Here is a 23,273-nt window from a genome sequence, read left to right as displayed (position 1 = left end):
TTTATTGAGTTACAAGTTTTATTTCTTTAATTTAAATAAACATTTTTGTATAAAAAGCACAGAACCACCTGCTCCAGTCATCATTCACAGTGTCCTTGGTGAGAGCCTCGAGACAGGAGCCAGTCTGTGTGATCTGCCAGAGCTCTGGGGCCACACAAGGAGGGTATTTCCTCAGTAAGAACTTTTAGAAACAGCCCCTCAGCTCCTTCCTCAGTTTGTCCATTCGGTTTTGTACCTGGACACTGGCACAGCACATCCTCCTCAGCCTGTGTTCAGTGACAACCCACAGAAACACGGGTCTCTCTGGCTCCTGAGTATGTGTGAAGAGGTATTTTTTTTTTCCTTTGTACAAGAACTGGCACTGAAAAGGATCCAAACAGAACTGTGGAGTCCTAAGGCAAAATCCTTCGTTGGCAGTTTCGATGCAGAATTAACCAGCAAAGATGAAAGATTCCAAGACCACAGGAATTTTTCTTCTCATACTCCCATTTCCTACTAAGAAAGGCAAACAATGGTCAGGTATTATATGGTCTGTGAAGGTCCTTCCCCTCAAATTCCTCTGCCCTGTACAAACATAACTGAAGGTTTCCACTGGATCCCATCCATCCGTGGTAGGAAACACAGGATTCAGCATCTGTAGGAGGCTGGTTGGGCAGTGAGAGCCACGTTCCCAATCCCTGCAAACAGCTCTGTGCTGTCCTTCCCTCACGCTCTCTTCTGGGGTAAGAAAGTCCTTGGGATCATTTTGCCCACAGCAGGCTTGGCTGTAAAATCCAATGCAATTCTTATTATCATTCAAAGACAGAACTGAGTTCCCCCGAGCCTTGCCTAAAACAGCACCTTTAAAACAGGCACCACGTGAACAGATCTGATGAAAAGCCATGACACTGAATACACATCATGTATTAATTGAAATTTAAAAGTACATAGAACAAATATTTCTTTTTATGTTTACACATGAAATAGAAAACTAAAAATATAATTCATAGTACTAGGTCATCACAGGTGGTGAAATAAAAAGTGCCACAGAAATGCATTACATAGTTCTCTGAATAAAAACAAGTCTGCAATTGCATTGCACTGAACTTATTCTGTTCATTTTGGGAAGAAATACTGACTTATTCTCCTGAAGTGGTTGAATGCAGAAATGAATTCAGAAGAACTTCCAAGGCAATAACTTATTTTATGCAGCAAGATGCAACAGCATGGAAAAGCCAAGGAGGAAAAGTAAAGACAACATGAGTGGGACAAAGTCAGAAATATCCTCCATCATGAGTGATATTTCTGCCCTATTATTTTATGGGGAGACACAAACACTTAGTAATAAATAAAGAGCAGTAAACACCACATTATACCCTGGGGACTGCACAGAGGAAAACAGATCAGGCAAAGCTACTGGGACCTGAAGAGGCTTCTCCAACTTGTGGGACTGAGCCTCCAATAACACTGACAGTCAATGCAAAAGCTGCAAATGCATCCAGAACTTGGTTATTTCAAAATAACATACTTCATTTAGTCGTCTTCAGAACTGAAATGCTTTTCTTTGCTCCATGTCAAGAACTTAACTTTGTTCAGAGTACAAAATGAGTTTCTCATGAGTTAGAGATTCCAAAAAACCAGCAGATTGGGATCACGATGACCTTAATTTTCCACAAAAGGAAGAAATATCTCACATTTGACCTTTTTTATCCAGTTAAACATCTAGAGCCAAGTTTGAGTAGCGTCACAAACTTGGACAGCAACGGTTTGAGAGGCTCAAAACTGAACCAGTGAATAGTCCATTTTATTTCAGCTCAGCTGCCCTGATTAAATGGGTTCAAGCCATCAGACTGTGTCACTGAAAGTTCGTGTTTCAGCTGGTTACAGCTGTCCAAAACATCCACAAAGCTTTCAGCATCCACTGCTGATGCTTTTTAACCTTCAGAACAGCCACATATCAAATACAGCACAAGCTAAACGGAAGTTTCAGGCAAATCATCCATTTCTTCAAACGTATTCAAGGTGTTTTTGCTATTAGTTCTTGAATTATCTTGAATTTTGCTTGGATCTGCAAAAAAATGCATTGTAAACAAAACAGGATATGGTAGAAACTGTGTTTGCAAGATCAAAGTTTTGTACATTTTTTTTTTTTTGTTAAAAATATGCATTTATTTAAACAACAAGTTGTCAGTTTACTACCATATCTTACACAAATTGTTCAGGCTGCCCCTTTTTCCTTATTACTGAGCTCATTCTTTAAGCAATATAAATGCTAATTGGCTCAAGAAGAAACTTCAGAACAAGTCTGTCTCCCAGATCCTCACATGCCCCTGTTGTGTCCTGAGTCCTGCTGCCAGAGGGACATTGGACACCTCAGGCTGAGCTCATTTCTCCCCAGCACTCCAGCACTGGCAGCAGAGGAGTCTCTTGGATTTCCTGGTCAACATTTATGAGGGGCAATTTGTCATCCAACACCTATCACAAATCATTACATGTTTGTAACCAACCCTCACTCCAAATCTTTTAAAATACTTTAACACCCCTACCATGTAAACTATCAGTTTTTGCAGCAGTAAAGTGTGGCTGAACATCTAGATTATGTGATTTTATGGTTTTAAAGGTATAAAACTATATCCAAGCATTTATAAGAAAAGCTTTCAAAAATACAGTGTCATAAAACCCCACAGTACCTGTTGGCCCTGGATCTTCATTAATAAATGAAACATGTGTTTTCCACTCGGTCCATTTCACTTCATTAATCCTGTTTATATTGGATATAAGTTGTGTTATTATCATGCATTATCTCCCAGCTACATTGCTGCTCATTCCTTTTTATTCTTCCTTGGGATTGTCACACTTTACCACCTACACCTGCTTTCCTGGGACTAAAAGGCTGACTGTCCCTTGCAGTGTTAGGTACCACATGAAGGTGAGAATGATACCAAGACTGCTTTATAATTTAACACGTTGTGAGTACAGCTTGAAACACACCTTCAGTATTTTTGATAAAACAGCATCGTTCTTTAATATGGTAATCACCAAATAGCAATCAATTTAAATATAATTACTTTTAAGCTAACATTCAAAGGAGATTATGACAAAGTAACATTTACTGCAAGCAGACTTGATATTTGCACAGTAAAGACATATATGAAGGTGAAAATCTGTTTTCTTACCAAAAAATTATCTACACCTTCCCTTTTTTAAAACAACTGGTCACAACTGAAAAAAACACCCCAAATTATATTTTTGTACACCCAGTATAATTTGTAGAGATACCAGGAATATTTTAAAGAGGAGAAGTAACCTTGAAGCAGCCTACAAGGCAGAATTGATAGCACAGTAATCTAGCTTTGCTTTACCTTAAACACACCCTGGTGTCGTTTTCAGCCACTTTACACCGCTCCCCCAGTTGGAATTTTTTCCTCAAACATTTTGGCAAGAATTTTTCAAATTCCAAAATAGTTCTGGCTCTCTATTAACAATAAATGAGTATGGTTAACCATGTCCAACATTGTCTGATTCCACAGCATATGCAGTTTGCAGCTTCACTATAACATGTCAAGCCTCCATCCCACCACCCACAAGCAACACCAAATAAGGTGGCACATCACTGATTGTTTGTGTGGGAAAATAGGGATTCACAGATTCCTGGTGATGGTGAAACACCATATCCAGGAGAGCAAAAGTCATGAAGGTATGTGACAGTGCATGGGTTGGAAATCCAAGCCACAATATTACTTTTAGACGTTGTTAAATCTGAAGTTATTACAATTCTCTGACACTGAAATTAGTTATTTCCATTATTCACTCACATATACAAATGGGGATTATCATCAGTGCCTAACCTGTTGTGTCAGTATGAGTTACCATAGACACAGCTCAAGAGATTTTAGCCCAAGCAGCTAAACTTGGGCTAAACAAACTTCACAAAACAAACTCCCAAACAAACCTGGAGTTTCCAGATGTGCTCGCTCTCTTTAGAAATATCCTCCACTGTTTCTCCCATCAACGCAATCAGCATGTTCAAGAGGAGAACAAAAGTCAACACAACAAAAGTGATGAGGAGCAGAAGAAACAGGACAGGATACTTGGAGTTTTGCTGGATCTCCAGATCCCCCAGTCCCAGGGTGAGCTTGAAGAGATCCATCAGCACAGGTCCCAGGCTGCTGTTGGAATGGCATTCGCCGCCCTCGTGGCAGGTCTCAATCAAGGCAGCAAGAGCTGAGGAGAAAGCAGGAGGAAATGTCAATCACAGTCATGCTTCAGGAATACGTGGCATTTTATCCTAAAAAATTCAGAGTGCACTGGGAAAGAAAGCCAGAGCTGCCCAGCAACACCCAGCAGCCAGATGAGGATTTCCAGGAAGCAGAAAGAGCCCATGTCCAAATGGAATTGCAGGCAATTAAGAGCCAAATGACTCATCTGTTCACATCTAAACTTAATATCCAGAAGAAACCCCAACATGAGCTCTCATCATGAAAACAGGGTTCTTATGAATAACAATGCTAAAATTTTTACTCACACAGAGCATCAGTGCTTTTCTCCAGTAATATTTACCTACGCCAAATCCCAGCAAAAACACGATATAGACAACTAAGAATTTTATCACATCTTGCAGGATGACCTAGAAATTAAATGAAATAGTTGTCAGAAATTAAAATTGAGGACTAGTTTTATGCTTATGAATTCTGCAGGGATACAGGTGAGGCACACAGTAAAGTATCAGACTGCTTTCATTGAGTAAACTGGTTTAGTTTCAGTGAGAAACACAAAGGTCTGATTTGTTATCTCATGCTTGAGAGTCTGATGTGTTGAGTGAGGGTGACTAATTCTGTACAATACAGACATTACAGCATGTGATGCAATTAAATTGCAGAACTACATTAGTTGAAAAAAACCAAAATTATATTCAGTATAATAATTAAACATAATAAAATGTCTATTTGAAGATGTAAACTAGATTCTGCCACTGAAGTTATCTAGTGTGCCCTGCTGAAATAATATGCATAAACTGAAAATAAGACATTTCAATATGAATTATAAAATACACCTAAATTGCTGAATGTACTTGATATGGATTGTAGAACAAGTGAGGACTGTAAAGGAGGTAAAACAAAAGAAAAACTTGCCTTTTGAATCATCACACTGTAAATGCCCATGGACTGGAAACCTCTGGTGAAATAGAGCATATTGGCCCATCCAAGGGCCATTGCCAAAACAAGACACACGAGGTGTTCTTTGTAGGAAAACAAGTACAAAAAGACAGAGAAGATCACAAGCAAAGCTTGTATAAAACTGTTAAAAAACAAACACATATATGTAAAAGAGAAATTACTAGCACAAAACTAACAACACAGTGGAAAAATATGAAAACAAGACTTCCTCACTCTTTATGCTTAGTTTGTAATTGCATTCTGCTTTGTATTCTCCCCATGAATACTGCCACTATTTTTTAACAATAAAATAGATCAGTACAGGTGGTGTAAGTATATCAATATATAAGGATTATATTTATTAAAGCTGACTTTCAGTGAACTATTCTCCCCAAAACAGCTGTTACAGAAAAGCTGCAGGTAAGATTACATCCATCCCTCTAAATCTGATAATCTAGAGAAAAAGATGAGCATTTGCTACAGCAGCACATTCCCTGTGACCATGAGATACAGAAGCATTTTCTACAGAGTATAAAATATATATGTGCACATCAGACTTACAATGCAAAGTGGAACCAGGCATCAGAGAGAATTGACTGCAGGTCTGAGGGCCTGAGCAGAAAGATGGCTACACTCTATGTAGACAGATATAGAAAATATAGATGTGGTAGTAAGGGAAAACAGCTCTCAAAATCTAGTTTTCAAAATAATTCCATTGGTGTTCTAAAATAATGCATCTACTAATAAGACATGATAACTTCCAGAAATAGAGTTGGGTTTTTTTATACAGCTGTAACTTCTAAGTTTAAAATCCTGTCATGTCTGGCAGAATTTAAAAGTTACTGGGTTTAATGACTTCCAGTATTTGGCAAAATTATACCACGTTTTTTCCAGAAGTTCTAATTCAAAAGTGTCCTTAAAGCCAGTAATTTGACAATATTGATGTTATAAAAATATCAAATCTCTGCCTTGAAAATTTGAAGGGAAAACACCCTCATAGCTGTTTCACAGAGCAATACAGGTGTTAATAAAAAGTCTTACCTCTTTAATAGCTAAAAATATTGCTCCTAACATAACCATCACCTGTCCTGACAACTGCAGCCATCCCACTCCACGTGTCAGAGCAAGTGGATAAGGTGGAGCCTGCAAGACATGTCCAAAAATAAAGACTCAGTTTTAACTGAAGGGTAAAAGGCAAAGCAACAAGAAACCTCCCCACATGGGTACACAATTTATTTCCCTTTCTGTAAGGATTTTTTTCATGGTGGATTTAAAGAATTAGCCCCTTAACAGATATATATTTGAAAAAGCAGAAGTTTCTCTATTAACAGAAAAATACCTTTTCCACACTTTTAGAAATTTAACAACCTGTCTTTGTGTCATGTATTTCTATTTTGGGTAATTTTCACAAAATGCAAATGTAGTTATATCCTCTTACTGCTCTGCTTCCTTCCAGGTACCTGATGTGGGAGAGCCTGGTCTCCCTACAGCCAGATATTCCAACAACTGCTTCTGGTTTAGCATTTTCAATACAATTCAGGAAACCCTACTGCATTTTAAGTCAGTGAAATTTGGTGAGATTCAGCCACTGTACTCACTTTATTTTCATTAGGCCTGTGGTAGGAAACTAATGTTAAAGTTACATTGTACAGGAAATAAAAACAGCACGACATAAAAAACATGTGTCGTGCAAACTTCTTCCATTTCATTCTCAGGAGGGAATTCAGAGGCTCCAAAGTCAGCATTTCATGACGATTCTGTAGGGGAAAAAACCCAAAATAAACCAATTAAAACTTGAATTTCAGTCATGTACTTTGTGCATTTCATTCAGTTCCCACCCTTTCTGATCCAGAAACACATCTGTGCTCAGAGACGGGTCAGACCCCAGCGTGACAAGATGCAATGGGACAGCTCCCACTCGTGCTGGGGTAACCTGCCATTCTCTGTCTGCTAAGTTATGATGGAGCTAAAACTGTCATGTGAACTTCTGGTCTTATGGTTTTATGGCAGTATTAGAATTGAGCAAATGTAAAATTCTGGCTTTGAAAAGCAAACACTCCTAAACATGTAAAATACATACCTATTAAGTGAAGTTTATTTGGCCTGACCAGCTTGGCCATACTTAAACACAAGGTAAATTAATGCTTCTAATGTAGGAAAAGACATTCCCAAAATGCCTAGCCCATGTTTCAGGAGCTGAATGCATATTCTCTTACAGGTGACCATCTACAGAGGTATAAAATTTATCTTGCTCCCAATACAAAAACTGAGAACAAAAATTACAGTTTACTCTTACAAGTAATTCATTGGAATACATGGACTAACACATCTGAAATGAGTGTACTGTTAGGAAAAAATGGATCTGTATTTTAAAAATCGGTAACTTACACCAATATTTGTGTTATAGACAATGATTTCCAGCACTGAGTTGTCTGCAGTGGTGTCCAGTTCTGTCAGGTCGTACAGAGAAGACTGAACAGGACCATAAGCCCAGTCTGTGAATTTTCTTGACAGGCTCCTGTTCGGCTTCTCTCTGATCTCTCTGCTCAGGATGTATTTCAGAATCTAAAACATTAACAGGATCATTTGTGAGCAGCTGTGTTGGTCATGGGAAAGGGGAAAGCACATGAACATCATGAACATACAGGCTCAAACCCCAACCTTTTGCCTGTCACATTTTGTACAGTTGTGCAAAGTCAATGTATTTGTAATTGTGTGTTGGAGATGAAAGACCTCCAAGAAATAAATACAGAGTTTCTAATGCCTCCATATTTCCTGTCAGAGTCATTTTTCTAGAGGATAAAAGCAAAATTTTCCGTGTGTTCATTTATGTCTTCCTTCAACTTAAACAAATCTTTTCTAAATTATCCCATTGCCAATTTTTTACAATTCAGTAGATTTCTGAAAACCAAATTCTACAGCAGCGTAACAGAGCAGTTCCAGTGAGTTTTCTGAAACTGTTCAAAGACTGCATAAGTGCAATATGGTAATAAATGCAGAATTTCTGAGTTTCTGTGCAACAGAAGGGTTTGCAAAGCTGTTTTTAAACAATGTGTATTTTATACAGAGAGGGGGAGTTACAGGGAAACCTTGAAAGGTAGAAGTAATGTGGCAATGAAAATGTTTGCTTGTGTTTTAAACAAAATTAGGTCACTAAATACTACTGATACATAACAGCATAACCAGGCTGAAAAAGGATGTGTCAGAGCATTAGTTTCTCTTAGATGCTACTGAAATAATACCCACCTCTAATTTCCCAGTTTTTGCAGCCAACTGTAGTGGTGTCAAACCCTCCTTATTCTTTGTTGTTTCCAAATTTTTGTCTTTACTTTTCAACAATATCATATCATACATTCTGATTACAAAATCATTCTGAGTTTTGGAGTCCTCTGCCACAGTAACTAATGCATGGAGGATATTGTTTCCTCTGGAATCCTGAGAAGAAATATTAGTCCTGGCATTGTCCATTAACAGTTGAATTATGTCTGGTTGGTTGGTACAGGCAGCTAATGCCAGGGCAGTTTCACCTACAAAATCATAAAATGCAACATGTGTTCATGTTTTATTACAAATCAGATTATAAAAGAGTGACTGTGTTAAGAATCTTAACATATGAAAGTACATTTACTATTGATTGTATTGAGTTAAGCTCTTGTTTTATAAAAGCTTTGGGTATTCCTTCTTAACTTTTCCAGAAAGATCACATTTCCACTTACCAAAATAAAAGCCTTCATGCTTATGTTTGGGATTAAAGAAAATACCCTGGGCATGAGCATTGACATCAGCTCCTTTTTCTATGAGGCTCTGGGTTATTTCGTACTGTCTCCTCTCAATGGCAATATTTAGAGCTGTCTGGCCTGGAAAAACAGACACAGGAATCTCTCAAGTACATTTTGAAATATCAATGATATTTCACAGTGAATAGCACCAGTGAATAAATGAATTAAAGTTGGTTTAGGAATTTAAACCATCATTAGAGTGTTTGAGGAGAATGGTATTTTATGGATGGTATGTTTAACCATATACCTGAAACTGGTATCAGATGGCAGTACCTTTATATGCCTCTTCTGTGTAAGCTGCATTGATAAATCTCTCCAGAATACCATTTTCTTCTGCAAAGGACAGGAGCATATTCACTATCTCATTTGTGTTCTCGTTGATGTTCAGCAGAGCTTTCATCAGACAAGTTTTGCCGGTATCTGAAGCTGTGAATTTTTTCATCAGATAATCTACAAGAGTGAATTTTTAAGATTAGATCATCATGATTTACTAAACTTTTGTTAATTAAGGGTTAAACCTGAAGGATATATATGAACATAAACTCTTTGCCACTGGTTTTCCTGTTGGACATTCCACCGCCGTAACTCCAGACAGATCCAAATTCACAGCAAAGTAGCTGCTGCACAGAGATAATTCCCAGTTTTAGGCTGCAAATGTGCTGCCAGAAGAGCCAACAGTCTCCCCCTGGGTATCTGCACCCCTCACCTGGCACAGTCATGTTTGTGCAGGCCCTGGATCGCTCCTTCAGCTCCCCGAGCAGACACTGCAGCTCCTCCACGTTCCCCTCCGACACTGCCCGGAATAGGAATCGCTTCAGCTTCTTCCTGGCACTGGTCTGCTCAGGTCCTTGGGATATGTTAGCACTGGATTGCAAGAAATAACGAAATTCCTGATTCCATTTACTATATTTTTATGTTATTTTCTACAGAAGAGGGAATAAAAATACAATTACTTGCCTCAGACAACACATACCTGCCCTGCTTCCACATATATCTTGGCATGGATCTCACAGAACAGTTCCCAGTTTGCTTATTTGCAGGTAAGTGGTTATTGAGGTGTTTTAAAGTAAACCAGCACATTTTTCAAGTATTTTGTTTTGTGTTCTCACCAGTTCACCCATTCTTTTAGAACAAAGGCTGAGAAATACTTCTTTGATCTGCCCACAACTCACTGACTTCAGTGCTGAAGTTCCTGATGCTGCACTCCAGCAGAAGTTTTTAACTTCATATCTGACAACTCTTTCCTGATTATCTATTATTCTGGAATAAGAATGATTTAATAATTCCCCCAGTCAGAAACACCCCCAGCTCATGCCTAGCTGTGCATGGTGTGTAGGTCCTGTGTTGTCATCTAGAAAACAGACTTTAGGTATGAAGAATCCTCACACTAAGCATGAACTCTGAGAAAAGCAGAGATTAGAGTTGTTTATTTCAACATTTAATTATAGAGGAATCAGAAATGCATGCACACACATGACCTTTTTCCTTAAACATGGCAGGCAAAATAAGGAATATCTTTCCTGCCATAAACTTAATCCATTGAAAAAGTACTGAGAAATATTCCTGTCTCCACTCACCAGCAACTGTCCACATTAGGACTATACTCAGTGGCATCATCCTGAAGAGACTGTGGGGAATCCATGTCTTCCCCATTTCCAGAAGCACTAAAGAAAACAGAAAAGCACATGTGCAAAGATATTAAAAGATATTTTAGCCAACTGCATGAAGAATCAGTCAGTGGTAGGAGGCAGTATCTACAGCAGAGCTAAAATTAGTCTAATTTGAAATTGTGCATTTTAACTCTGGAATTTTATCTCCCACATGAATTTTAAAATAAGTGGTAAAAATTGAGAGACTCAAAGGATTTTATTATATTTTAAAAAAACACATTAGGAAAGCAATCTGCTTTGTGTTATATTATTTCACTACAGATCCTGAAAATGTGAGAAGTTTTTTCTTCCTTTTTTTTTTAAATGATCACTGCATTTTATGCATCATCCTGAAGGCTACAATCTTCCTTTTCACATGCTTAATTTGTCATTTGCCACAAAACAAGTGCTAAATCAGTAGCAGCATGTGGGTTGCAAACCCAGAATGGAAGTGATTTACCTTAAGTTTTACTACACAGAACACTGTTGGCAACTCAGGAGCATTTTGTGGCTGACTTGAATGGAAGCTTCAGCTAAAAGAAGTTGAGGACTGGGCCTTAAATACCTATTTAGGTAATATATTTAGAGAATTTCAATGGAACTGGTATTTTGTAATTGCTGTATATAATTTCCAGACAGCCCTACAAGCAGATCTGACTTTAAAACTCATTATAATTTTTCTTACTTTTATTTTTGTTTTCTGCAAGGTTCAGATTTGATGAACTACCTCAGGTTAATAATTTCAGGAATCTGAACTATAAGTTATTGACAAAACAGATGCATGGACAGCAATGCAGGTGTCCAGCACTGCTCTGAAGGTATTCCCTTCCCTTTGAACTAAAGCTGGGAGCTCAGAGTCTGTTTTTATTCCATCTGTCATTCCTGCAGAAAATTGAGGAATGTCTGGCAAAAACTGTGTGTGTCTTGTGCAGGTCAGTCCCTGAACGAGAGGAAGAAATTTGGATACTCTCCTCTGAAACCAAAATCAGACTGTCAGCTAATTCCAAAAAGCTGAGCAGACACCCACCAGAAACACAAAAACCTTTGGCCATTCTGGGCTTTTGGCAGATTTGTTACATATTTCCCTTATTCATCATTATTGGCTGTTGGCACCTCACACATTTTTAAAAATGACATGCATTCTTCCCAGTCATAATTTTTCTCCATTCATTCAGCATAAATGGCTGCTTTAAACATTTCAGACTCAGCATTTTCACGTTTTTGATTGCTAATGAGCAATAGAGGGAGGACGTCAGCACCCAGCTGGGAACAGGGTTTGCTAAATTAAGCTGTGGAGTTTGTTCTAATGTACCATTAATGAGAGGCTAAGAATAAAAAAAGTACTGATTTTAAAATTACTTAAAACTGAGGCCTGATTTATTCCATGCAAGTGTCAGCAGCAGATAAAGATAAGTCATCTACTGATCAACAATGGACTCCAGTGAAGTTCTGTCTTTGAAGTGACCAAAAGCTATGAAATCTCATGTGAAATTCTAGCACTGGAGTCTAAGAAGAAATAAGGAGTAGCTGCTGGAAAGAAAATAGATATATTTGCAGTATGACTATTGCAGATGCATCTATAACTTACCAGGGACGAATATTTGAATCCATTGGTTTTGAAAACACAGGGGGAGATGTGTTATTTGGAGTGGCATTGCTTTCAAAACCATCAATCTCCAGGAAAAAGTGGGAACTGTTGAAGACAGTGCATTTTAAAAATATTAGTAATAAAAGGCAAGTCCAACCACAGACCAAGCAGAGCTCTACAAGTACATACCTAGGGCAGGCTTGACAATTAATCTTTTCTGGCATTACCTAACAAGATGTTGGAACAGAGGCTTATCTGCTTTCCCCTGGGGAGATCCCAACCTCCAGCACTGTGCCCAGCTCTTTCATGCTGGCAGATGGGCAAAATTCCTAAGGTATTTTTAGAACACATGGCATCAGATCCTGACATGTCTAAGAGCAACCCCAGCAGCCCTAAACCAGCCTTGCATTCAGCTCCAGTGCAAAGAGCCAAATGCAACCCCAGTCACTGCTCAGCTACACACACACAACTGCTTTTTAATCTACTGCATCCTACTCCCTGTTTCTCCAGCCAGGAGCCATCAGATGGATCATTTCAAACCCATCAGCAGTGATAATGATTAAATCAGAATGTTTGAAAGGTCACATGTTAAAAGACATCAGGCATTTCCACCAGCCAGGACTGACTGTGTCCTCTTGCCAGTCATGCATGACATTTAACTATTTTTTTCCTGATAAATAATTATATAAATATATATGTAATTATTTATAGTGAAAAATATAATTTGAAGCAACACAGAAAAGGCAAATGAAAAGAATAGGAAGATATCATCCTTTAAAAGCCTGCAGAGTTGAGAGGCAAAAATCAATGGTTTGGTATTACTGGATCTCACTAAAACATTGCTACAGTTCACCACAGAGAGAGAAGTTCCAGTGGTGGGTGTAGCAACTCCCACATGGGCTGTTGTTCAGAAACTGTGTTACATTTCTAAAAATGTTCCAGTAGTCACCTGGAAAATGCTTCCAATTCATTTAATATTTATGGTTCAGTCCATAGGGTATTTCTTTCTCTTTTTTAACTGCATCTTCCCCAAAGAATCCCATTGAAGTCAAGTTCATGTAGTGATGCTAAAATGCAGTATGTTATTAGAACCCTATTGAACAACCTGCTGATGTTTGTTAAAAACAGCATGACCTAATTCATCTCACTTTCCAGTGGCTTGGTGACCCAAGTGATAATTCACTGTGTGTAGTTATTTAAACTTTTATGACCTTTTAACATTTGAGATGTGCCTGTGAACGTGTTCTAAGCAGGCAGCAAGTAAAACGTCACTTCTGGTTAGCAGGACTGTGTCCCTGAAATTACCTGGGCAGGGGGTAGGAAAAACCCAGACAGAACCAGGACCATCACTTGTGCCAGTCACTGCTGTTTCACTGAGGTCTGGACTTGGCAGAGGGACTGTGGAGGAGTGGAAAAACCAGGGATTCATCCTGGTTTATGCATTCCCTGACCATGAAGTGCAGGAGCTGTCCCAACAGGCAAACAAACACCTGTTGGAGGCTGCAGCGAGGCTCCCTAAGCCAGAAGTGCCAAGGTCTGGGCTCTGCTGGACCTTCTCCCCTGAGGGGACAGTGCATCACAGGCTGATGTCTCGGAGCAGCTCCTGCTCTCCCAGCAGTGTGCTCCTGCTGAAGGTTTTGGCAGGTACAGCAGCTATGGAGTGAACCCTGTTTTGGAGGCTGCCAGACCTCACCTACCCTGGCATGTGGGTTACCTGGGGACATCATGGGGGGAAAAAAACCCCCAAAGCCACCGTGCAAAGCAGTTGGAGAGCTGCCAGCAAATACCCAAGTGCTTACGTGGCCCTGGTGCACTGCCCACAAACATCAGCAGGCTCTGACAACGTTTGCAGCCTCCTCCCAGTTTTCCTGTACTTAATTATATACTGTTAGTCCAAATTCCAGGGCCTTCAAGAAGAGAATGTCATTGTCTTTCAAGAAAATGCATATTGCCAGTACGTTTTGTTGAGTGAGAGGTGCCACCCTGGAAGTGCAGCAGCTGCTGGTGGCACAGTTGGAGGAAGTGTCTTGCAGCAACAGGATAAAGCAGCACAGGAACATATAATTAATAGAACATGTTAAACCCCTGCATTAAAATTCACGGGACCTCGGTGCTGTGTATCACAGGAATGTTGTGGGCCACACCTCTCTTGGTGTGAGAGGTGGGAAAAGCCCCACAGTTACTGTTCTGGAGGCCACAAAACTGAATGTGAGATATGAGGTAAGTAATTGAGGGCTTGGGTTTGGCAGTGTTCTTACAACCACACAATCTCCCATGGAATTGCCCCTTTTGAAGTACTGGGTGTATCACGAGCTGTTCAGACACCTTGTCTCCCCCATATGCCACCAGAGAGCTTCTCTTTTGGAATTTAGTGACAGAAAGACAAATTGGACCACCCAGGCAGTGGGTCTCAAATAACTAATGGCACCATTTCTGTGAAAAGTGATTCCTCTGATTATTGAGAATTATAAATGTCAGAACAGCCACAATTGCCTAGGCCTTCAGAGTTTCAGAAATTGCCATAATAACTAGTAATTATCCAGAGTGAAAAGTTTATGAATGAAAATTCAGCCTTGCTCTACAGCAACTTAGTTCCCTTCAATAGCATGGTATCAGGCAGGAATTACAGCTTATATTTCCCCACTCATATTAAATACAAACTCTTAGTCCCTTTATTAATTCTCTAATATAAATTATGAATGAAAGTGAATATTTTATAAAACAATGAAGTATTGTTAGTGAAAATAGATCAGAAACAGACTTTAAAGACTGGCATATGAGCCTGATGGCTCTGGGACAAGGGTTAAATATTTGTCCCATTAGAGTAAACACATCATACGTGTTCCTAACTCTTCCACTCATAAACACCATAAGCATGGTCATGTGAAGGCATCTTGTGTTACCAGGTCTCTCTCATTCAAATTTGCAGTGTAAATACAGATGTTAGTGGTATTTCAGTGCCAACATCAACTAAAGGAGATAAACCAGGGAGTTTTAGTGGTTTAGGCTGAGCTGGAGTCCTACCTTTTCTTCGTGGGAGTGCTTTCAGTCACCTTTTTCTCTTGCTGGTTTGAAGGGGGAATTCCTGATGGATTTGTTTTCTTGCCCATTAGTGGAACAACTTCGTTGTTATCTTTAATCATGTTCCTGCAGTAGAGAGATTCATGGTTACTTGACTCCTGTTCATTTGAAGGAAGTATAGTGACCAAATTGCCTATTTATACACAAATAAACACACAAATATTGATTGGGCTTTAAGTTTTTCATTTTTCAGTTGCTAAGCACATGCCCTTTCATGTATCAAGGCAGGAGGGTTTTATACTTGACTCATTAAATTTAATTCTAGAGGAAGTACCATTAAAAGTGGCACCAGAAGAACTATAAATTCAAGCCTGTGCCTAAATTAAACTGAAGGGGATCTGTCAATCACAACAGTGGATGTTATTCAGAGAAGACTTTTAGAAGTACTTCTAAAGTTTGTGAATATTTACAGTTAATCTGAGTAGTCTGCTTTGTCCAAGACAATTTCAGAAAAGTGGTAAATTCCAGAAAAAATTCAGGAAGGTCTGTGCAACTGATACAATATTTGAAGGAAGGTTCCAGACATGAAGGGTAATGAACAAAAAATCCTTGAAACTTTTCACTGCCTTAGAATAACTGAAGTAAGAGACTGAATCCAATGCCCAGGCTGAGCTCAGCTAAACCATCACATGCATAATATCCAGAATTTTTGTGTCCTGGTGACATTTCTCAACATTTCTTCAGGAAAAAAAAAAAAAAACACATGATTCTACTGGATGGAAATTGTCACCACCACATGACACAAAAGGATCTTAATGCACCTTACCTGCTTCTGAACACCCACAGCATGAATTCTGTAAGTAATAATGAATAACTATCTCCCTGTTTCTCAATCTAACACTCAAGGGCATCATTTTAAATCACCCAGGATAATTTGAAAGCGAGAAGGTGAGTTCAGGATACATTAAAATTCACTGAATGTAAAACCATTATGAGATCAGGGATGCATTTCCCAGGAAATGAGGGGAGTGCCCTCCATACCCAAGGACAAATGGCAAAAATAATTTGCCTGCAAGTTTGCACAAAATGAACTACACATTTTTTCCCCTCCTACTCCACTTTCCTTAATGTGACAAATGTACACACAAAACTTTCTGCTCCTGTCACAGTGCTGTCAATGATTCCTTCCAGGATTCCTTCATTATGGGAATATCAAGATACAAAAAGCAGATTGAGGAGTGTGTTTGAAAAGACATGACACCTGGTGTGAGAGAGGAGCCAGGAATATCAAATACATTGATATTTGAATAGAGTCTATTAATGCATAAACAACAAATGTTTAATTATGGGAATTTTCAATCCCACATACAGAGAACTGAGAACTTACAGGGCCCAAACACATGTAAGTGCAGCTGTCATTTCTTGGCACTAAATGGAATAGGAATTTCAAATATTGGAAAGGACTCCTTACCTTGCTAAGGTTGGCTTAAGAAACAGGCATGGAAATAAATTTTTATTGTGTTTTCTACCACTGATAGATGTGTTCACACTAGAGCAACTTGGAAACATGCCTAGTTTGGATGCATTTCCTAAGAATTCATCTCACAACTTCCATAGAAATAATTTACAAAGAGAAAATATTTTTACCTAGTACACTTGCATACAAAGCACGTTGTAGCTTTCACTGCAGTAAATGCACAAAAGAACTGAACTTGGATATCCCACAGTCGAGGCAGGAGAAAGGTTTTTGTCCATGCCATTGGAAATGCAATTCACGTAGTCTCTAGACACATGTTGTGTCAGTGAATACACTGATAAACATTTAGTCTTAACACAGCTAAAACAAATGACTGTTGTCTTACTCAGTTCATAAATAATTCTGCTATTTACTTCTTACTAAGTACTTTAAGAATACAAAGCAGTGTACGGGCAAAGACATTTCCCATCTCAAGGAAGAGGCAAACGTGGCACTGGACATAAATCACATATGAGGGGACCAGAATATGATGGAGATGGACATTAAAAAGCTGCACTAAATGAGTGACTTTAAAGCAAGAGAATAACTGGAAACAGACTAAAAATTCCAAAAGTGTGTCAGCAAAAGGTGTTGCCAAATTGAGAGGGGCACAGCTGGGAGGTGAGCAAAGTCAGAGGGGTCAGAGAGAGGGGTAGGAAGAGCTGGAGAAATAAAGACCAAGGTTAAATCTCTAAAGCACAGAGTGGCCACGAGGAAGAGCCTCTCCTTTGTGAGCGACGCTGGAGCTGCTCAGACACAGCAACACGTTTCTGCAAGGGCAGCAGCTCAAAGCCTCATCTCTGCAGCCATTTTCCACCACAGAGATTTTAGCAGTGGCTCAAGCACAGGCTGCATCATTTAGGAGAGGTGAAAATAGTCAAAGATAGCACTGGACTTGTACTGAATGATGAAGGGCTGCTGAACCATCAGCGATACAAGAAAACACTCTGGGAAGGAAAAAGATTTTCACTTTTGTACACAGGGACTAAGCTTTCAAAAGCACACAGGACATTTGACTGTAGTCTCAGCCAAAAAGCCTGTTTTAAATGAGATCTCAGCCTGCACAAGTAAATAACTGCAGGCACAGCAGCAGAGGTACCTCGTTACAGTGCTGAGGTAGCGTCTGCTTCATTTTTAATCACGATTAATTGTATGCTTACAGGAAAACTAAGCCAGGGCTTTCATCAACAGCTTCCAGGGCACTATCATTTTCTCTAATCTATGGCATGTAGAGAAAAATAGTGCAACAGCCTGAAAAGTGTCACATCATGTCGCTTATGTAACCTGATATGGAGCATTGTCTTTTATTGTGACTATTTTCTACTCCCATTATCAAGTTAATTGTTACTTACAGGCCACCAGGGAAGTGGCTTATTTGAAGTCGGCAGCAAGACAAAACCACTGCACTGATTTATAGTATTGAGAATTACTTTGAAGGGGATCTGAGGACATGGAGGACTTGGTATCTGACCCCCAGCAGAGTATTTATCTGTAATGGTGAATGGGATTCCTACAGTAAGCAGGCACTTTACACACTATCACAGACTCACCTTGTGCTTGCCTGAGAACAAGAAAAATCATACATACCTATAACTTCACAGCTCAATAACTATAAATGAAGTGGCTAAACAGAGAATCCTACAAATCAAAAGAAACCCTCAGCTGTGATATCATGGCACAAAGGTCTCTTCTTCCCTGGGGGCAGAGGAGTGGAAGTGACTGTCAATAACTGTTCCATTCACAGGATCCTTCCAACAGCCCATGACACTTGCCAGCACCTGCGACCTAATTTCTTACTGGCTCATAAAAAAGAAATTCCCCTCCCCGAGGGGAAAGCTGATAAAACTTCATTTTGACTTTTGTGCATTACTTAAAGCATTATGAGTCCTATCAGCAAAAAGTTTCACTTGATAGAAAAGAGTTTCATATTTTTGTAAGATTTTTAAACTTTTGAGAGGCATTAGTATGCACTATCAAAAATTCATTTGCTTCTCAGGGAGAAATTTGTTCTTTCCTATGAAGGTTTTTCCTAACAGAAGTTTAAAAAGACTCTGAAAAGCAATGTTTTTCCCTGAGGAAAAGTGCTTTAAGCTTATTTCTGAATTAAATAAAAAGAAGAAATTTTACTGAGTTGAAATAAAAACTATTCTACCAGGCCTGGGGATTTTACTTTCAACGGTCTCCACAGTAACTGAAACTTTCAGTGGAAGATGAATGTAATAAAGTTTGGCCTGTATGATATTATATTTTGGATCCCCTTGGCACAGGAATTAGGAAGTGCAACAGTGATTTGGGGCTGGCAAATACAAATGAAATCAGGTCTATCTTTCTTCACTCCTGAATGCCCAAGGAGTCGACGTGGCACAGCTCAGGGTTTATGAACTAGAAAAACAGAAACAAGCACGACACAAAAACCTTCTCCATTTGAACAGCTGGTTTTGTGTTTGTCTCTTGAAGATTTCACTCTCTCCAGAAACATCACCTGCCCCAAACATCCACAGAGCTCCCGGAGGACTTACCCTGCTTACGACACCTCCATTCCGGCGGGGACGAGGAGCCTCGGAACGGCCCAAGGATCAAAGCAGGGCCCTGCTGATGCTGCAACAACATCCAGAGCTCATCTGCCCAAGGAGCAAAACCACGTTCGAGCTCAAAACTATCCTAAAAACGCCAAACCACCCTTGTGCAGTCATCCAGGGTGCTCAGCTGGGGAGCTCAGACAGGGCCAGCGCCGGAGCACCGCGGCCGTACAGGGTTTGCTACGTCTGAAATTAGGGAGCAGAGAGGAACTCGCTAGACAACAAAGCCTTTACCTCACAGCTGCCAAAGTGGGATGACACACACACACACACGCAATAATTATACACTGAAATGTTACTAAAGCTGAGTTGCTCAGGGATGACTTAATGGCAGCAGTAGAATATCTCAAACCATCACTGTTCTGCAGTTTACATACTGTTTTCAAAGGAAAATGGTTATGCACATGCATTTGGGTTGTAAATGACCCCCTTTATGTCATGCTCAGTTTATTATATAGCATGGAACTACTCCAAAGCAGAAATGAGGAAAGGATCCTGCTAAGTGCTCCAGCAAGCAAAAGGATTTTGCTATGACTTTGAAAAATTAGAAAAGGCCTTAGAAAAATCTTATTTCACAGCGATAATGTCAGTGAAAACACGGTGGGCGTGTTTAGATCTTTCCCCACCTATAATAGTTTCTGATGAATGTGTACCCAGAGGGGCTGTGGGAACACAAACAGTTGGGTTTCACATAAACAGTCCTGGTGTTGCTTTGTCCTGCATGTCTCAGCTTTGCTAATTCTGAGCTGTTGAGCAATGGCTGATGCAGAATTGTGTTCTGGGACATGCCAGAAGAGTGACCATAAGTTCTTCTGCTCTTTTTATAGAGTTCCTCCTTTATCACCAGAAATAGTACGTTAAAAACTTGTGTGTCTTTGCCTGTGAGACCTGCAAGGTGCAATTACAGCTGCTGGTCTTTACTTGATTATTAGATGGGAGTTTAAGGTGAACCATGCAGGCAGCAGAACAGGAATCTTTGCCCAGCTGTAGCCAAGGGAAGAAAGAGCCAAGTTTTTGTGGGTTTTTGGTGACTTTTTTTTTGTAAGAGGTAGATCAAAAATTTGGAAGTAAAACCAAAATATCTTAGGATACTATGACCTAGATCCAGACATTTTAATGCAAAGAATATGGCTTTAAAATATACTTACAAACTGCAGCTAAACTCTTCCTGTGAAGTCGATATCTTTAAAACCAGGACTGCTGGGTATTCCATTTGCCTCAGATCTCACTGTGTGAAATGCCAGGAGCACTGCACTGTTCCCTGTAATGAACCAGCTTCCCAGGAGCTGTGTGGGGAAACAGGCCCAGGCCGGTTGGATTTGGCATCAGGTGGAAGTGCTGAGCACACATCCACCTTTGCCCAACACAAATTTGTGGTGATATATTCCAAACCCTGCACCAGGAGATATTGTTCACATCTTGTTAAATGACTGTGCCCGAGTTAATACGTGACAACCCAGAGTCAGCTGCTTTGATGGTCTCTTACCTGCTGGTGTAATGACCTGGAAAAGGGACTGAATCCTGCCATTTCATCCTGCCTGGGAGAGCAGCAGCTCAGATCTCAACACAAAATGCGAGAAACTGTTTAATTGAAGTCGCTCTGAGGATAGAAATGTGAAAAGAGGCAAAGCTACATTAAATCTGGGTGAAGGTGCATTTGAGGACTGTTGCTTTACCTCTGGCATCAACCACAGCGACAGAAATTCTTTTGCTAAGGAGAGAAAATGGGTTTGGCAGCAAGCAGGACTTTGAACTCAGAAAGCAGCTATATCTGAAAGCACCCAGATCTGTGTGGTTTAGCAGAATATAGGCCCTAGCAGTGTGGTCTATTTATAATGTAGTGGCAGTTATCCAAAGAGAAAAACTGGGACAAGCTACAGCAAGAAAGGCAGAGCCCTGCTCCAAACCTGCCTGTGGAGAGGTGCAGAAGACTGTGTGAGCTGTTGACAGTTCACACACACAGGTTACACTCCATCCTGCCTGCCCTGTGTTAACAGCTTCTTGTTGCATTACAAGGACAGACCTGACTCACTGAACCTGAGTGTGGCCTTCCCTGTGCAACTGTGAGATTCAGGGAACTGCAGCCCAGACTGCTTGGAGCTGATCTGCCTGAAAACAGACAAGGACATCCCGTGCCAACCATAGGATGGCCTGGACTGAGGCTCAGTCTGAACTGAGCTATTTTTAAGGACAGGCTTAAGAGCCAGGAAATGAGAGGCAGAAGTACAGTCACACTCGTGCAAACATTTTCTTACAGTTTTAATCATTAACCTGCTCAACCTTTATGTTCCCAGACCTGCTCCACCCTGAGGTTTCTGACAAGGCCAGCATTTTCCAGAAGCTATGGAGGGTTTTGCAATAGGGTCTATCATGACTATGTAGACCATTTTATAGAGCTTTACAGCACTTGCCAGCTGCTCCAGCTACCAAAGAGATGCCATAAGGGTCGGGAATGTTAATAACATGCATCCCTTATTAAAAATTACTTGAAAAACATTAGCATTGGATAGCCTGTGCAGCACAAATAAGCAGCAGAAGTCCTATCTGGCATTATTTTTTTTTTCCTAGCAAGTGCTAGACTCACTAGAAACTAAAATGAACAAGATGAAGGAAACCCCAGATGGGAGGGATTGAGCATTTGGAGTTCTGCCATCTGACATCAGCAAGTCAGAGCTGCATTTGTTCCTCTGCTGATACATGACATGATCCCAGTCAAACCCACATTAGAAGTTATTCAGATTTTGTATTTAATTCTGTGATTTTCAGTACCCTAACTGGTAGTCACTAAGGGGAAGAGCCATTATCTGAAAGCATTTTTAACATTAGGTCACAGCAAGAATAATTGTAAATTTCTTACTGTCATCATTCCATTCCCCACTCCTTAAAAATAATCCACAATTTAAGTATTAAAACACTGAGCACTCCAAGTAGTAGTAGCAGCCCAATTCCACCGAGCATAGTATTTAATTGATTTACAGGAATATTTCATGATTTTTCGCCGTGGAAAAAGGGCATTTAAATTGTCAGAAAAGGACTCAGAGTTGTTGATCTGTTGTGGGAAGAATCCACAAGACATCCCACAGAGACTGTGGTTTTAAAAGAAGGTGTATGTCTTCAATGCTAGCAGTATAGTTTATGTTGAAAAGCCACATGAAGATTTACCTGTGAAGTTAAACTTGTTCTGGGATCATATCTCTGCTGCTACACACATGTACAAAGAGCTTTCACACCACTCCAGGCAACTGAGTAGCACTTGCAATTATTTAAATAATATGCTCATAAACTGTGAGATAAGAGGTTGTTTTATGCAGCTGAGCAACACAGAGAAATGAATTAGCCTGTAAGTGTGTGTGACTATCACCTAACAGCCTTGTGGAAAATCATTCCAGGAAAATACTGGGGTATCACTTACCAGTTGGTGCAGTCTGGACTGCAGGGACAAGTCAGCCTCTTCAGCAATGTTGTTATGCATATTTGCATGATATACATGCCTGGAGATTTTATCCCCCAGGATTCTTGCCATAAAAGAACAGTCCCATTCACAGAAAGATAGAGAAGAGTTACTGAAGCCTCCAGTACAACTATGTCACTATGCAGCTTCTTCTTTTGCTTGGGCAAAAAAAGCAAAGGTGGAGGAGTCCAAAGAAACAACATTATTATTGGGGCTGCCATAATTAGTTAGACATCCTAATTAATTCCTATTCCTCTAAACTATGCTTCCTGGGCCCAATTCAAGCAGCTCTCCAGCTGCAGTGCTGCTGCTGCCCTGAGACTCCTTCCTGCTCATCACAATGAGTAGCCCATGACACTCTTCAGGCTGTCTCTGCTCTTTTCTTCCTTCTTAATAGCTGAGCTTGGGAACATGAACATTTGTATTCTGCATTTGAGTAGTGCCCTGCTGAACCATGGCCAGGGCTCCCAGAGACTATGCTAATGTAAGCACTAAGAATAACAGAGCAGAGATGAACCCAATCCTGTATCTCAGCTTCCACCCACCCCACCCTTG

The 23,273-nt window shown here is 40.0% G+C and overlaps 1 protein-coding gene across 3 annotated transcripts; it reads right to left on the bottom strand.

Moving 5' to 3' along the window:
• TRPV3 (transient receptor potential cation channel subfamily V member 3) lies at positions 1-23,239 on the bottom strand. Of its 3 annotated transcripts, none has more exons than XM_064677930.1 (21): positions 22,680-23,239; positions 20,754-20,867; positions 20,416-20,553; positions 19,208-19,309; positions 15,176-15,298; positions 12,152-12,256; positions 10,492-10,578; positions 9,621-9,778; positions 9,188-9,364; positions 8,852-8,992; positions 8,382-8,662; positions 7,524-7,700; positions 6,734-6,892; positions 6,177-6,278; positions 5,697-5,770; positions 5,112-5,277; positions 4,540-4,606; positions 3,932-4,203; positions 3,342-3,454; positions 2,670-2,740; positions 1-2,047 (listed from the first exon to the last, which is right to left on the bottom strand). In XM_064677930.1, exons 5-21 carry the CDS (start codon positions 15,292-15,294, stop codon positions 1,953-1,955), a joined length of 2,364 nt encoding a protein of 787 aa, XP_064534000.1. In that variant the 5' UTR covers positions 15,295-15,298; positions 19,208-19,309; positions 20,416-20,553; positions 20,754-20,867; positions 22,680-23,239; the 3' UTR covers positions 1-1,952. The 3 variants fall into 3 exon arrangements, with proteins under 3 accessions (XP_064534000.1, XP_064534002.1, XP_064534001.1); XM_064677932.1 differs by having other exon boundaries at positions 1-764; XM_064677931.1 differs by lacking the exon at positions 22,680-23,239 and having other exon boundaries at positions 20,754-22,656.
• Between the last annotated feature and the right edge of the window lie 34 nt (positions 23,240-23,273).

Source organism: Pseudopipra pipra, chromosome 21, assembly GCF_036250125.1.
Source record: "Pseudopipra pipra isolate bDixPip1 chromosome 21, bDixPip1.hap1, whole genome shotgun sequence".
In the NCBI taxonomy this organism is placed as follows: Eukaryota; Metazoa; Chordata; class Aves; order Passeriformes; family Pipridae; genus Pseudopipra; species Pseudopipra pipra.
This window is presented reverse-complemented; position numbering and strand designations above follow the sequence as displayed.